The sequence below is a fragment of the Hemicordylus capensis genome, chromosome 4 (assembly GCF_027244095.1).
Source record: "Hemicordylus capensis ecotype Gifberg chromosome 4, rHemCap1.1.pri, whole genome shotgun sequence".
Classification (NCBI taxonomy): Eukaryota; Metazoa; Chordata; class Lepidosauria; order Squamata; family Cordylidae; genus Hemicordylus; species Hemicordylus capensis.
In genome coordinates, this window is record NC_069660.1 from 171,977,775 (window position 1) to 171,993,405 (window position 15,631).

The window sequence follows — 15,631 nt, forward strand, 5'->3', positions numbered from 1 at the left end:
CTTCCTACTGTGTTCATATTTCCTGTTTTAGCCACAGAATAAAAGTGTCCAACAGCCATAATTGCATTCCTCTAACTCTGACAGAATTTTTAAAAAAGCAGGCCTGGCCAGAGAACTTTTTTGCAATATTGCGTACATACAATGTGTGAGCAAGCCTTGTTTGGATTCCTGTTGGAAGTATTTATGCAAAACATGCAGCAGCTCTGGGTTAATGTTAGGTGAAAGAGCAGGAGGTATAGCCTCGAGTTAAACAAGTCCTTGTGTATTCTGTTCCACACATTTGCCATATATGTGAGATCCAGAGAGATAGCATCTGCATATTCTCCCAGCTGAGACACCTACCTCTAACCTTAGAGAAGCTGCTGCCTGTCTACTGAGCTAGGTGGACCAATGGTCCGACTCTATATATGGCAGCTTCCTATGTTCCTTTGTTCCACTCAGCAGCAGCTTTTGTGGGGTGGGGTGGGCAGATCCCTTGCACTCAATTATGTGAGTCCTAGTCTGGATATGTAAAACCGCCCCAAGTTCTACATGAGTAGAACTTTTTATTTTCCCATGAGTTTTTCTATACAGTAATTGTAGTGCTTCAAGTAAACGCTCCACTAGGATTTATTCTGGGCTACCTAATGGCACAGTGGGGAAATGACTTGACTAGCAAGCCAGAGGCGGCCAGTTTGCATCCCCGCTGGTATGTTTCTGACACTATGGGAAACACCTCTATTGGGCAGCAGCAATATAGGAAGATGCTGAAAGGCATCATCTCATACTGCACAGACAATGGCAATGGTAAACCCCTCCTGTATTCTACCAAGAGTCCACACGGACTGGATAGCACACTTTACCTTTAGGATTTATTTTACTATTGGGACTTAGGGCGGTTGAGATCCTAATTACAGTGAATGGTGTAAAGATGAAAATATCTGCATTTGCAAAGTTGCTGTCTAAATGACTCACTCACTTCCTTTATGTTGATGTTGCAATTAAGATGAAGTGTTAGCTTCTTGTTGTTTTCACCAAACCTTCAGGAGGTTTGGGGTTAAATACATGAGATTTTATCACATACTTTTTCAGGAGGAGAGCTGGTCTTATGGTAGCAAGCATGACTTGTCCCCTTAGCTAAGCAGGGTCCACCCTGGTTGCACATGAATGGGAGACTAGAAGTGTGAGCACTAGAAGATATTCCCCTCGGGATGGAGCCACTCTGGGAAGAGCAGAAGGTTTCAAGTCAAAAAAAGCCAGCGTGGTGTAGTGGTTAGAGTGCTGGACTAGGACCGGGGAGACCCAAATTCAAATCCCCATTCAGCCATAAAACTAGCTGGGTGACTCTGGGCCAGTCACTTCTTTCTCAGCCTAACCTACTTCACAGGGTTGTTGTGAAAGAGAAACTCAAGTATGTAGTACACTGCTCTGGGCTCCTTGGAGGAAGAGCGGGATATAAATGTAATAATAATAAGAAGAAGAAGTTCCCTCCCTGGCTTCTCCAGGATAGGGCTGAGAGAGATTCCTGCCTGCAACCTTGGAGAAGCCGCTGCCAGTCTGTGAAGACAATACTGAGCTGGATAGACTCTGACTCAGTATATGGCAGCTTCCTGTGTTCCTACATAGGATAGCATCACTGTATAGTTGTCCTTGAAAAGCCACCTAATTGTGCAGCGGGGAAGTAACTTGCCTAGCGAGCCAGAGGTGGCCAGTTTGAATCCCTGCTGGTATGTTTCCCGGACTATGGGAAATGCCTATATCAGGCAGCAGTGATACAGCAAGGTGCTGAAAGGCATCATCTCATACTACAAGGGAGATGGCAGTGGCAAACCACTCCTGTATTCTACCAAAGAAAATCACATGGCTCTGTGGTTGTCAGGATTCAACACCAACCCTAACCGATCAATATACCCATCTGATGAGCCCTGTCCTATTAAAGTTGAATAGATTTCTAGTATAAGTGGCGAATTTAACCAGTCAGATGAAGGTTTAGCACATCTCTCATTCCATCTACCTTGCACAGCAAGATTGCCTGCCTCTTAAGGTCAGGGTGTACCTTTCCTCAAGTCTAAGGTGTCCATTAGGCAGCGTTCTGTGAAACTCTGTGAAAGAGCTTGCACACTCCCTACTCTGTTAATCCAGTAAGACATAGTTGTACTTGCTTTCTCATATCACTACTTCCTGGTCTATATGGTGGGGAGAGAGGAAGACATCCACAGGACTTTTTCTAGGAGTGGGAGCAAACTCTAAAATCTTATAGCCAATTTCCTGGGAGTAAGCCACATTCAATTCAGTGGCTCAATGTGGTTGAGTTGCCATATGTTCCTTTATTCACAGATGGTCCAGGAATGAGATGCAAGATTTCCTGGGACTTTGCGTACAGAAACACTGGAGATGTCAGTCAATCAATCTTTATTTCGATCAAAGATCAAATACATAAATTAAGAACAATAACAAAATAAGAATATTATAATCAGCTGGATAATTACGAAGTCATTTGTTTATGTATTTTCACTGCCGCTACACAAAATTTAGCTACCATACAGGTTATTGAATGGTAAGTATCTGAAAGCAATACATTTGTGTAAAATCCCTCGTCTATCTGGGTATCTCAACAGCAGAGGGGTGATATACCTTGTACAGGAGTCCTTATAAAAGGGGCAATAGACTAGAACGTGTATTGTTTCTACCTCCTCTGACCTGCATGGGCAGGTTTGCTCCACTAGTGGCACTTTGGAGTACCTATCCTGCAGAAGGGAGCACATTATATCTTTCTGGCCCTAAAAAAAGCTCCTTCCGCAGCCTAGAAAAAGTAAGTGTTGTTAAAGTTTGCTGGTTCCCATACAGCATTTACTACCCAATCCTGCACATTCTGAGACAGACCATTTTGATGTTCTATCCACCCACTGAAGGAATACTTGTTTGGCTTGTTCATATCCTAAAGAAATAAGGAATTCTGTTGAAAGATCATATGATGATAGTATCTTGGTATCCAATTTCCATCTAGACATCCAGAAGAATTAACTGAATTAATCCAGACAAGAAAAAAACCTTAAGCCAGCACTTAATTATGTGCTTCCAAACCCTCACCTCAGTTTTGGGCATCCCAGTCTCCAGTCTGAGTACTGCTTTAGACACACATCTAGGGGGCAGTGAGAATGGACCATAAGAATTTTGTTTGCACACTCTCTATATCATCTTGATTGATATAAATACCCACTTGTGCCCCATATAAAATTTAGGCCAGGGTTTTGGCCTCAAAAAGCTTCAGGGCTGCTGGAATTATTTCTCCTCCTTTTGTGTAAAAGAACCTAATAGCCACTGAAGACCTTGATGCCATTTGCATAATATACTCAATATTATTATTATTATTTACTATTATTTTACATTTTATATCCCGCTCTTTCTCCAAGGAGCCTAGAGCGGTGTACTACATATTTAAGTTTCTCCTCACAACAACCCTGTGAAATAGGTTAGGCTGAGATAAAAGTGACTGGCCCAGAGTCACCCAGCAAGTATCATGGCTGAATGGGGATTTGAACTCGGGTCTCCCTGTCCTAGTCCAGCACTCTAACAACTACAACACACTGGACATCCAGAGCCCCATGGGGTGGAAAACTACTCTGAGATACTTGAAGTCTGGCACCTGCTCAATTCTATTTCCGTCAATAATCAAGTATGGGAATATCCGTGCCCGCAATTTAGGGGAGTGGAAAGTTGGATTATCTAAGCTTGTGGTCATCAAGTTGATGTAAAATTAAATAAAGATAGTGCCAAGATACATCCCATACAATCCTCACCCCAGGCGTGAAGTTGCCACCACTGGGGCATTTTTTCAGCACAGGACATCTGTCAGGGGTTCTCAACCTTGGTTCACCAGATGCTGTTGGACCTCAGCTCCCATCCATCCCTAGCCACAACTGGGGGTGATGGGAATTGTAGTCTAACAGCATCTAGTAACCCAAGGTTGAGAACTACTGATCTAAGAGTTGAGGCAGGTAGCTCGTGCGGCCACCGCAGCACCATTGCTGAATGAAACAAGGCTTGGCTCTTGCACACTTTCGGTAAAAGAGCGGACGAGGAAGACTCTCCGCGAGCACCGCCCAGGTATATTTTCAATCAGCACGCGCGCGCGTTGGGTAGAAAAGATTCTCCTCCACGGTAGAGACGAGCGCGCGCAGCCAGAACAAGTGGAGGCGGTGGAGGAGGCTTGGGCTGAGGGGCGGGGGCGAGGCTATGACTCTACCCAATCCGAGAAGGGTTTGAGAAGTTCCCAGATTCCCGCGGGTTATAAAAAGAGCCGCCGCCAGCACGAGGAGGGTGTGTCCCATGGAAGCTCGGCGGCAGGATGGAAGTAAGTACCCGTAGTATGGAGGGTAGGTTGCAAAGGCAGGCTGGTGTTTTGGCACGGGCGCTCGCTTTTTGGTAGGCTTAGGCCCTTCCTTCCAAACACTGGAGGCGTGTGGAAATCACTGTTTTTAACGGTTGTTAAAAAAAAGTTACAGCGGGGCTCGCCTTGTTTTTCCTTGGGAGCATATTTTGGGCTTTCTCCAGAGAGTTATACTTCAAACTACTTTTATCTTTAAGCGCCCTTTTGGATTTAATTCTGTCACGGATTACTGAGGTAACAAATGCTTGAAAGCTAGCAGACAAATACTTTATAACTACTTGACTTTATTTCTAAAGCTTCTACTGGTTAAAATTGCCCTCTTCATTCGGGAGTGGCTCTCGAATAGACTGGCCTGTCCTCGTCCAGTCCTCCTTAAAGAACCATCTCAGCTGTTGGCTTTCACTTCTTGTGGCAGTGAATGATCAGAGTGCGTTGTGCTTGGAAAAAGTAACTTAATGTATCAGTCCCGAACAGGAGAGACTTCTTATCTACATCTTATACATCATGCATGATTTTATAAACTTCTTCAAAAGTCTCAGAATGGTTTTCTTTCATCATACTCTGCTGGCTAGCCACTTTTTTTTTTTACTGGTGCTGCATTTGTACACCATCGTTTAGCCAATGCATTTCAGGTGGATCACAGCCTGCCATGATGCTGAGTAACATTGAGCCAGACTCTTTCTCACCCAGATCTACCTTGCCTGGTTGGAAGGGATAACATTGGGGTGTGGGGCTAGGAAAGGGTGGGTGCATAACTTGATTGGAGAAAGGGCAGAGAAACCTAAACGTGTGTTAGGCTGCATCTCTCTGTACCCATTTACCTAGGAGTAGGAACTGACCATGGAACTGACTTTCAAGTAGATCTGTATAGACTTGAACGGAATGTTTTGGTTAATAGTTCTAAATTAGCTTTTTAAAACTCCCTGCTGTGCTGCTTTCTTGGAGGGATTATTGCTTCTTCTTCTTTTTAACTGTTGATAGTTATGATTCTTTTTTTGAAATTGCTTTGCAAGGTTTGCCTGAAAATGATGTAGAAAAGAGCTTCTCCACAGGTCTTAACTCCTTTAAGCAACTCATCTTCCAACTGCACCCTGCTTCAAAATGACCATCATCCTGACACAGCCTCCCTGCAACATCCCTTCACCATTCCAAATGCCCTACAGAAAGAAACACACAAACTATCCCCTTGCTGACCCCACCCCCAAGTCCAGTCTGGTGGCAGAGGAAAAATAAGAACTCTCTGACCTTCATTGCAAAAGTATGAGGCAATAAGAATGGATGATCATGTGGGGGAAGAGCAAATCCATCCTCATACTCACTGCATGGAATAGGCAAGTGGGGTGGGGAAGCCAGTGCCTTAGATAGGCTGGTTCCTCTCAATGATGTAAGCCAATTTCAACTAATGACTTGTTCTCTTAAAAAAACCAGAACCCCCCCCCCCCGAAAATGTGGTATTACTAAGAACACTATTGCTTTTCAGCAACAAAAAGTTATCAAAGTAATTAGCAAAAGGGTGAGAAGATTGTTGGCCCCTGTGAGAAACAAGAGACATCAGAAACAAATGCGGAGAGGGATGCTTTGCTGGGTGACTATGGCTACCACTTCAAAAGGGGTCTGGCAAGTCACATTCTTGGCTTCATCTCCCATCTGCAGTAGGGGAATATTATTGTATTACATTATGTCCATGAAGCACTCTAAACACCCAAACAATTTATTAAAAATCTACTCGGCCCATTGAAGGATGCTGCCTTCTTGTATCTCAGCTGCATAGAACTGAGCACAAGTACTTTCCTATACTTCAGTGTCATTTTTTGCTTTCTGAACGTGTTTGTGGTGGACTTCGCTTTATCTATAGTGTGTGCTTTTTCAGATGTGGACAAATCAATCTAATAAAGCTGCCCTCCAAGCTTGGGTGAAAGAGACTGGAATCCAGTTAGTTCAAGTCAATGGCCAGAGGAAATATGGTGGCCCTCCACCAGGTATGTAGAAAGCTCTTAGCCTGTGGAAACTAGCTATCAATATTAAATATTGAAAATGGGCTGTGCTTGGCAGTAAGTCAGGAGTATCCTTTCCTGTGAGGTGACTTTCCATTATCAGTACTAGCAATAAATTGCTGGGGATCTTTCTCTTTTCTTAGTGGGCTAATTGTTCCCAAAAGTAGGGGAAGGGTCTGGATTTCTGTAATAGAAACCAAATTCACATTATTTTTTGTGGACGTACTCAAGAGTGTGTTCTTGCCCCTTGCAGTAGTATCTTGCAGGAAGTGGATTAAAGTTGTGCCCTCAAGTCGGTATCAACTTCTGGCAACCACAGAGCCATGTGGTTTTCTTTGGTAGAATACAGGAGGGGTTTACCATTGCTTCTTCCTGCATAGTATGAGATGATGCCTTTCAGTACCTTCCGATATCACTGCTGCCTGATATAGGTGTTCCCCATATTCTGGGAAACCTAACAGCGAAGTTTCAAACCAGGAACCTCTTACTTGCTAGGCAAGTCACTTCCTCGCTGTACCATTAGGTGGATTAGGCTGGGGTAAAGTGACATTTTGGCAAGGTTGCCAACAGCTTGTTGGGATGACTTGACATGACCTCCATTTCCCAGAAACATTAATCTCCTCCCCCACCCCTGCTTGTTTCCTCTACAGGCTGGACAGGCAATGCACCTCCACCACCTGGTTCAGAGGTTTTCATAGGGAAAATCCCACAGGATATCTATGAAGATAAGCTAATTCCCCTCTTCAAAAGTGTAGGAGTTCTGTATGAATTCAGACTAATGATGACTTTCAGTGGCCTCAACCGTGGCTTTGCTTATGCCAAATATACCAACCGACGCAGTGCCCAAAGGGCTATTGCTACGCTTAACAACTTTGAAATCCAAGTTGGCTACCTCATTCAGGTCTGTAGAAGCACTGACAAATGTGAACTCTGCATTGATGGTCTGGCTCCCTCTGTGCAACAGTGCCAACTTTTGCCAATGCTGCAGGAACTTACCACAGGGGTCCTGGACATAAGCTTGCACCCAAGCCCTTTTAGAAAGCAGAGGCAGCTGGCACAAGTGAAATATATCTCCCATCAGGCTGCTGCAATGGCCAAGAAAGCTCTTGTGGAAGGTATGTCTCATCATATAAAATATGGGATTGGGGCACTGGATTTATTTATTACCTAAAATATTTATATGCCACAATTTTTCATAAATAAGAGTGCAGCATAAAACAATAATTAAAACAGGGCAATTGCAAAGAAATATAGTTAGGGGAAGGCCTGCTGAAATAAAAAAAAAGTCTTCATTTAAAATTAAACAGGGAGGGACAAACCTAAGATCAGGGGGCAGGGAGTTCTAGAGAGCTGAAGCCACCACTGAGAAGACTTGCCCACACATCACTGTGGATATTGGACATTGCTGGCTCTCACTTATTGTATCTGCCATTCAAAATATGGAGCCTAACTCCCTAGCTAGAAATGTGATACTGGCCGTTGCCTATTGATGCAGCCTTTATGGAAAACTTGGTGTCAGTATGACAAACGCTTACTCCATTTCTCTCTGCTTGGAGCAATCACTAGTATACATGTAAACCTGAAATGTCTGTAGGGGAGGACATTCCCAGTCTGTAGCCATAAGATCAGTGGGACTCTTGATCTAGGTGACTGGCTTTTAGATTATACTAAATAAATGTAATCTTATTTTACATGCCTTTGCACATGTATCGGTCAACTGCAAATCTAAACTTAAATATTGTCTGGATATACCTATAATTGGAAGCCAAATAAGAGTTGTTCTCTGTTTTATGCAGGTAGCTTGTGCCTCTGTGGGGACCAAGTTGAAGTAGACTGGCTGAAGCCAAACACAAAACAGGAACTCCAGAACTCCCCTGTGCAAGCCTTCCCAAAGATCTTTCCATCTGGTCCTGACAGAAAAACTCTCAGTCAAGGGCTGTGTGGGCCTGAGGACTGTTGCATGCCACCAGGAGTGGGTACTGTCCTGGACTATCTGAACATGCAATGTGAGGAGCGGCAATTGGGGACACCTGTATTCCTTACAAAGTGTATACAAAAGAACCCTGAAGGCTGGCTGCGGTTCTGGTACCAGGTGGTGATTCCAAAATACCCATCTCCCTTCAGTGGGTTCATTTGGCTGAAGCCAAGTCATTCTGGATTGGAAGACCACGAAATGGCCAAAAATGCAGTGGCACTGCAGTTACTCAAGGCCCTAGGTAAATGTCAAGTCTTATGCATGTAGCCCTAAACCAGCCCAATGCTTCAGATTGCAGAGCAAAGCCACTAGAATGTTCTGGAAATGTCTTGCATGAGGTGCTGAGTAAGACATTGCAGTAATGAGAACTTAAACTTTCTCAAATGGCATAAGATTTTGGAATAATCAAAATAGGCTGCTTCTGTTAATAGCTGGCTTGATCTGCTTCTCTTTACCCAACATAAAACTGATAGGAGTAGGACACTTCTGACGCATAAGTTGAAGAATTTAAAGATTTTCTGAAATAGTGATAGCACCAGGTGCAGCATTAGTAGAATGAACCAGCTAAGGATAGTGAGTTGGATCTAGGACACTTTGGCTTCCCTTGCTCCAAAGATTAAACCTAAGCAATATATTATAGCCTTGTAATGCAGGTAGTATTAGACTCCTAGGATTGGAAGGGATCTTGGAGGCTTCTAATTCAGGGGTGGGCAGATTTTGCCCTCTAGAAGTTGAACTATATCTCCCATCTTCTAATCCCTAGCCACAAACTGTGCCTGGAGGTGATAGGAGTTGTAGTCCAACAACAGCTGGAGGTTCAAGTTTGCCCACCCCTATTCTAATCCCATCACCACTGATGCAGGGACTGCTACAGCCTCTGACAGATGGAAATTCTTCCATCTTTCAGATGAGAGAAACTTCAGTTTTTGGAAGTTTCAGATGAGAAACTTCCAGCAAAGGAGTCCATCACTATCTAACAGCTTTTTACAGTTAGGAATTTCTAATGTCTAGCCTGATCTTAACTTTGTGATTACAACCTACTGGTTCTAGTCCTGTTTTTAGGAGCAGTAGAGATGTCTGCTCCTTTTATGTGGCAGCTCTTCAGATGCTCTGAGGGATAGCTGATCTATTCTCTAAACATACCCAGCTTCTCTAGCCATTCCTCATCAGACTTGGTTTCTAAGTTTCTCATCCTTGTTGCCCTCTGAACCCAGTGAAACAATTCCCTTATCTAAAATGCAGTGTTGAGAACCAGACACAGTTTTTCTGAGGTAGATTTTTTTTAGCATCTGCATCACACTACTAGCTTATATTCTATTTGTGTTCTACTAAGATAGATCCTCGCCACATGTACTTCTGTCAAGCTAGGTGTTGCCTGTCCTATACTTGTGCATTTGATTTTTCTTGCAGAACTAAATCTGTCTCAACTTTGTGTTTGGCCCCGAGAGAGCCAGTCAGGAAGAGTTAGTTTCCCTCAAGAAGGATGGTGGGCAACCAAAGCTTCTGCTACCAAAATGTGAAATCCAATGGTTTTTAAACAGAATGCATAAAGCTAATGGAAATAGATACACAGAAGCTGTTCGGGGTGGTTTACTTAGGATCTTCAGCTATAAACAATAAATCCTCAGCATCTTCCTGTTGCTTTACCTAAAAGTGAAGTTGGATGTATGTTTGAAGAGATGTCGTCCAACATGATCATTTTGATCAGTTTTGGCAAGTTATTTCATAGTTACTGAACATGCTTAAGGTGGTCTTGGCCTTAACCTGGGTGGCTTCTACAGTTCCATACATGCTACAACTTTGTCTCCTTCCCCCTTTACACTCACACACTCCCCCCCCCTCCCCCCGTCAGCCTATCTCTCTTCATTCATTTTGCAACCTTGGGGCTTTGCTTGCTATGGTTGCTTCTAGTTTATTATTCAGTGGACTTGAGAATAAAAACAAATTATAGCTCTTTAACTTGCTTAGCTCCACAAACATGAATTGGATTGCAGAATGAGGTTCCTCAAAGCTTGCCGCCATGTGGCAAGTTAGTTTTGTATCCAACTACTTCCATTTGGAGCCATAAGAACAGTTCCCTGAATCTTTACATGGATGGCAGTATGTGACATTTGCTCCTCTGGCCTTCTCTTGCAGTATTTTAAAATCTACCTATTTACACTGGAAAAATCTAGAGCCTTAGTTTTTCTTTAAAACTCAAGATGATCCATATACATAATTTTCTCTTCTTCCCACAGGATGCCCAGTGGTGTAAAGACATGTTTGAAGATCATAAAGGTGGCCTATGTGAAGCTGGCTTTACTTGGCAAATCTATATGGAGGATCAGTATCTAGCCTGTTTTATTTATGGAACTGGGGAGCACTGCTGACTTTTTGGATGTCTCTGTTCTGGTTATGTTAGTGCATGTTCTTTTGAATAGCATCTTCATTTGTATTTAACTGTTTGAAGTGTTTGTTTTTTTTAATGTATACGTTTGAATTTAGGTTCTGGCCAGGTCCTGTGGGGTGTTACATTCTAAAAAGTATAATACTAAAAGCAAGTCCTGTAGCTTCAAGATACTTATTGGGGCAAGATGAATCACTTAGCAAGTCAGGCTTTTAATACTACTTGGTGTCAGTGTCCTTTGCTATCTGATAGCAGAAACTGTTAATCTCTGAAGATGTCTGCCTATTGTCTATTAATATAACAAATTGGTTAATATAAGTGTTCTATAGTAATGGTGTGCTTCTGTTCATTTTACTAGCAAAGCAGCTCTTTAGTGGTGCCCAGGAGTCACCAATGATAGAAATGTGTAAGGTCCAATACATAGTAATAGCAATACTATATACAATACAACCTTATGATCAAAACAAAGTTACACACCTTTGTCCATCCAGAGGAATTATTCCCTACATCGCTTAAGCTTTTCTGTGTCTGTCGTAGCAGGAAGCCCCTTGCTGCATGGATCTCATACTTCTAATATAAGAGCAATGGCAGCATTCTGAGAAAGGATTTAAGAACAGACTAACTTTCCTTAAGCCTGCACTGCAGGTGAATGCTGCAGGGCAATCCTACAGTAACATCTATTTATTTTAGAACAGGAGTTCCCAACACATGGTCTTCTGGATGTTGGTGAACTACAATTCCCATAATCCCCAACCTCACTAAGTATGGCTGAGGATTATGGGAGTTCAACATCTAGAGGACAATAGGAACCCGTTACAAATACTTGTATTCCACTGGTCTTGAGAGGAGAGTTAGTTTTGTGGTAGCAAACATGACTTGTCCCCATAGCTAAGCAGGGTCTGCCCTGGTTGCATCTGAATGGTAGACTAGAAGTGTGAGCACTGCAAGATTTCCCCTCGGGATGAAGCCGCTCTGGGAAGAGCAGAAGGTTTCAAGTTCCCTCCCTGGCTTCTCCAAGATAGGGCTGAGAGAGATTCCTACCTGCAACCTTGGAGAAGCCGCTGCCAGTCTGAAGACAATACTGAGCTAAATAGACCAATGGTCTGACTTAGTATATGGCAGTTTCCTCTGTTCCTCTGTTCAGCAGAAAGTTCTCAATACAACTTGTATATTAAAAGGAATGAAACTATTCCATGTCCCAGAGGATCTCACAAGAGACAGCAACTGCTGAGATAACAGGACTGCTAATATGAAAGTTATCGCTTTAATAGTTCCCCTTTGCCCAGAAAGTGTGTGTCTGAATAGGCAAAAGAAGAACATGGACCACCAGAGGTCAAGGTTTCCTTCACATGAAAGGATGCCTCCTGAGTTGAGCAAGAAGAAAAAATTAAACACAAGTATGTCTTCTTAATGTGGAAAGGGGAAGAGGGTGAGAGAAGGTTGTATTTGTCATAACCATCAGAATGACAGCTTTAAAAGGGGGAAAACATCTTCCAAACAAACATGGTACTACCCAGTTTGAATCTAGTTATTTTAGAGCAAGTATATTTAAAATTAATCTATAGCTCTGCTTGTAACTACCACATTGTGTTCTGCTTCTTGTCTTACAAGAAACCAGAATGTTCTGATTAGTATTTGTATTTTCAAAGGAGGGGTACCATTTATTACAGTAGGCATTACTGTAGCCCAAGCTCTTAACACTATATATTTATACATAACCTTGCAAAAATCTTCATCCTGTCCAGCACTACTTTTTTCCTCCCCCCACCCCACCCTTAGGAAGAAGTCTAGTGAACTCAAAAGCTTGCCCACTATCTTGTGATTTGGGTGGCCCTAAGAGGCATCTTACTACTGCTATATGGAATTTTTCTAAAGAAATACTGTACTGACCAACTTAATAGGCCTGCCACTTTCTGGGAAGGGGAAAAGGTACATTTGCCATATCTGTCTTCTGCCTCCTGTATGCTGTCAGAGCAGCAGCTTGAATGAATCAGTTCACTTCCATTCTGCCAATGTCGCCTCAGTTCAACTGGAAAGATTAAGTATGGATTCTCAAAAGGTAAACTGTGAGCCTGGAGTTTTGTCCATGCATGCAGAAGCTGTTAATGAAAGTGTACTGTAACAAAAGAGTTATATACCTCCAGGGGAAAGGTTACAATTTACCAAGACTGCTAGTGAGCTCTTGGAAATAAAGTGTTAATTCAGCAGGGTAGTTTTTATGCAGAGAATCCTTTGCCTCCATCTTTACTACAGAAGATAGTGGAGACAGTCAAACCGTATGATATATATGGAAACAACACAGAGAGCCCACATCTAGCCCTAGCTCTGATTGCTTAGGGCTGCATTTCCCTCCACTGCTCAGTGATTTCATCTATGGACATGATTCCCTAGAACCAAGAGCATACACAAGCTACCAATAGTACAGGAATTGCTAGAAGTGGTGGCATAACCTTTTACTTATACCTGCCTCTCCTAAATAGTTTTAACAGTCATTCTACTGAAGGATCTATATACAAAGGAGATAGTAGGGAGAAGTCAACCAGAATAATCCCTGAAACAGACATGCAGCCATTTCTTTCAAACTTTGCAAAACTCAATCATCAAATAAGAGCAGAAAAAGTTTTGACACTTTTGAACTGTGGTGCTGGAGAAGACTTTTGAGGATACCATGGACAGTCAGGAAAAACAAACAAATGGATCATAGAACAAATCAATTCAGAATTTTCACTTGAGCCACAAATGACCAGGCTCAAACTCATACTTTGGACACATTATGCAAAAACCCAGCTTCCTTGAGAAGTCCATAATGCTGGGCAAAGTTGAATGAAAGAAGAGAAACACTAGCAGTAAGGTGGATGGACTCGCTTATGACACTGAGAGACCTTAAAGGCCAAGATGAAGACAGATAATCCTGGAGAGAATCTATGTGGTCACTAAGAGCAGACATCGACTTGATGGCACTTAATCACTTCCCCCATTTTTTTTTCCTTTTTATATACACTATCCTAGCTCTGGAAGGGTTTTGTAGTGAGTTGTGGGGTGTTGTTTTTTTTGCTGCAAACACCATATCTTAGCCTATTCTTACAGGAAAGCAGCAGGTGGTACAGGTATTATGTAGTTTAGCAAATATGCCATAGCAGGGGTTAAGATCAAAATTTTGTCTTGGAAACAAAGCATTACAATGAACTGGCCTGGGATCAGCTTTGATCAAACCACAACACACATGAGCTGACATGCGTAGAAAGTACGTTGTTCAACAACTTCACCCTATGCTGTGTGGCCAGTGTTCCCTCTAAGGCATGCTCATGTGCTTGCACTCACACAATTCTTGATGTCCGCTCAGGTTGAATCTGGAAGGCCCCATTCTGAATGCACATGTGAGCACACTAACTTGATACTGCTGCCCAGAAAAACTCATTCCACACATGGATGAAAAAAATTAGAACACTGTATGTGGCTATAATGAGATCAGCTAAACTTTGCGGGTAGAGATGCTCTTTGGATTGCAGAAAAAGATCATCTGATTGCCAAATGCCTATCAAAGAAGCAAAAGCAGTTCAGCTTACCAATTGATTGTTTCCACAATAGCTCTTTTCTTTGGAATCACCCCTGTACTGATGATGATGATTTACATTTATATCCCGCTCTTCCTTTAAGGAGCCCAGAGCGGTGTACTACATACTTAGGTTTCCCCTAACAACCCTGTGAAGTAGGTTAGGCTGAGAGAGAAGTGACGGGCCCAAAGTCACCCAGCAAATATCATGGCTGAATGGGGAGTTGAACTCGGGTCTCCCCGGTCCTAGTCGAGCACTCTTACCACTACACCACACTGGCTCACATTATTTAAACTCCACCCTTCTCACAGTTACAGTATTTATCTGAAGAGATTCTTCCCATGATTAGAATACCAGGATGCCTGAGCATTCTAATCATGGGAAGAATCTCTTAACATGTACAGCATTTGTCTCTTCAGAAACAAAATTGTGAGGGACAGAGGTTAAAGAGCATGACACAGTGGAGGCAGGCCTTACACACATGTTCTTGGGAATGCTGTAACCATGTACACTTTCATAATGCCTGAACAGAGCTTTAGTCAGCTTCTATTCCAGAGAGGAAAAGGTGTTAATTACTAGCTTTCTTATTTTATTTTATAGTGGGCAAATGCTATTTCATTATGAAAGAAAGAAGAAAAATTAGAAAACACACAAGTACTTCAAGCCCTCCTCCAGAAGCCAACTAATTAACAGGCAATTCATTACTGATCTCTACCTACACTGAACAAGAAGCAGAATCTGAAAAGGAGAAAGACACTGGGAAACATAACTTATTACTGAGTAAACATCATAGAAAGATCTTGGCCATGGGGACAGAATTGCTACTAGATAGATTGCCACTATCTAGGATTCTTCTTCACACTCTCCACAGGGCTACAAAAATGGAAGTAGCCCTGCAGAGGTGGAAGGTCCACCTTGGAGTTTAAGCCCTCAAGGATGGATTCCTCAAAGTAAAAAATTTCATCCGGAGGGAGGAGAGAGCAGCAAAATCACTCCCTGCACCCCTGTGGGGAAAAGAGCACTTACGCTTCAGTCTCTGCAGGGTTGCTTCTGTTTTCATAGCCCTGCAGAGAGCATCAGCCAGTATTGTTTAATGTGTTAATATATATATATATATGCAACGCTAAAGTGTTCTAATGTGGAAGCAACCTGTGTTGGGTCTTGCAGTCATTTTCTTCAAAGAGGAAAAAATGTTTCAGCTTATCCAAATCTTCTGTTTATTATTTTTAAAATATCTCTCCTGCTTCATGGCTGCAAGGAAGTAGATGTTCAGCAACCCTAGATATGTAGATCAGTAACTTGGGTCCTAAATATGTTAGGAGGCAGAATACAAGCATTAATCCCACTCAGAAA

At 42.5% G+C, this 15,631-nt stretch overlaps 1 protein-coding gene across 1 annotated transcript; it reads left to right on the forward strand.

The window, feature by feature from the left end:
* The first annotated feature begins 4,190 nt into the window (after positions 1-4,190).
* DND1 (DND microRNA-mediated repression inhibitor 1) lies at positions 4,191-11,056 on the forward strand. The gene is made up of 5 exons (XM_053313685.1): positions 4,191-4,333; positions 6,240-6,348; positions 7,014-7,478; positions 8,160-8,579; positions 10,576-11,056. Exons 1-5 carry the CDS (start codon positions 4,328-4,330, stop codon positions 10,590-10,592), a joined length of 1,017 nt encoding a protein of 338 aa, XP_053169660.1. The 5' UTR covers positions 4,191-4,327; the 3' UTR covers positions 10,593-11,056.
* Positions 11,057-15,631: the final 4,575 nt, after the last annotated feature.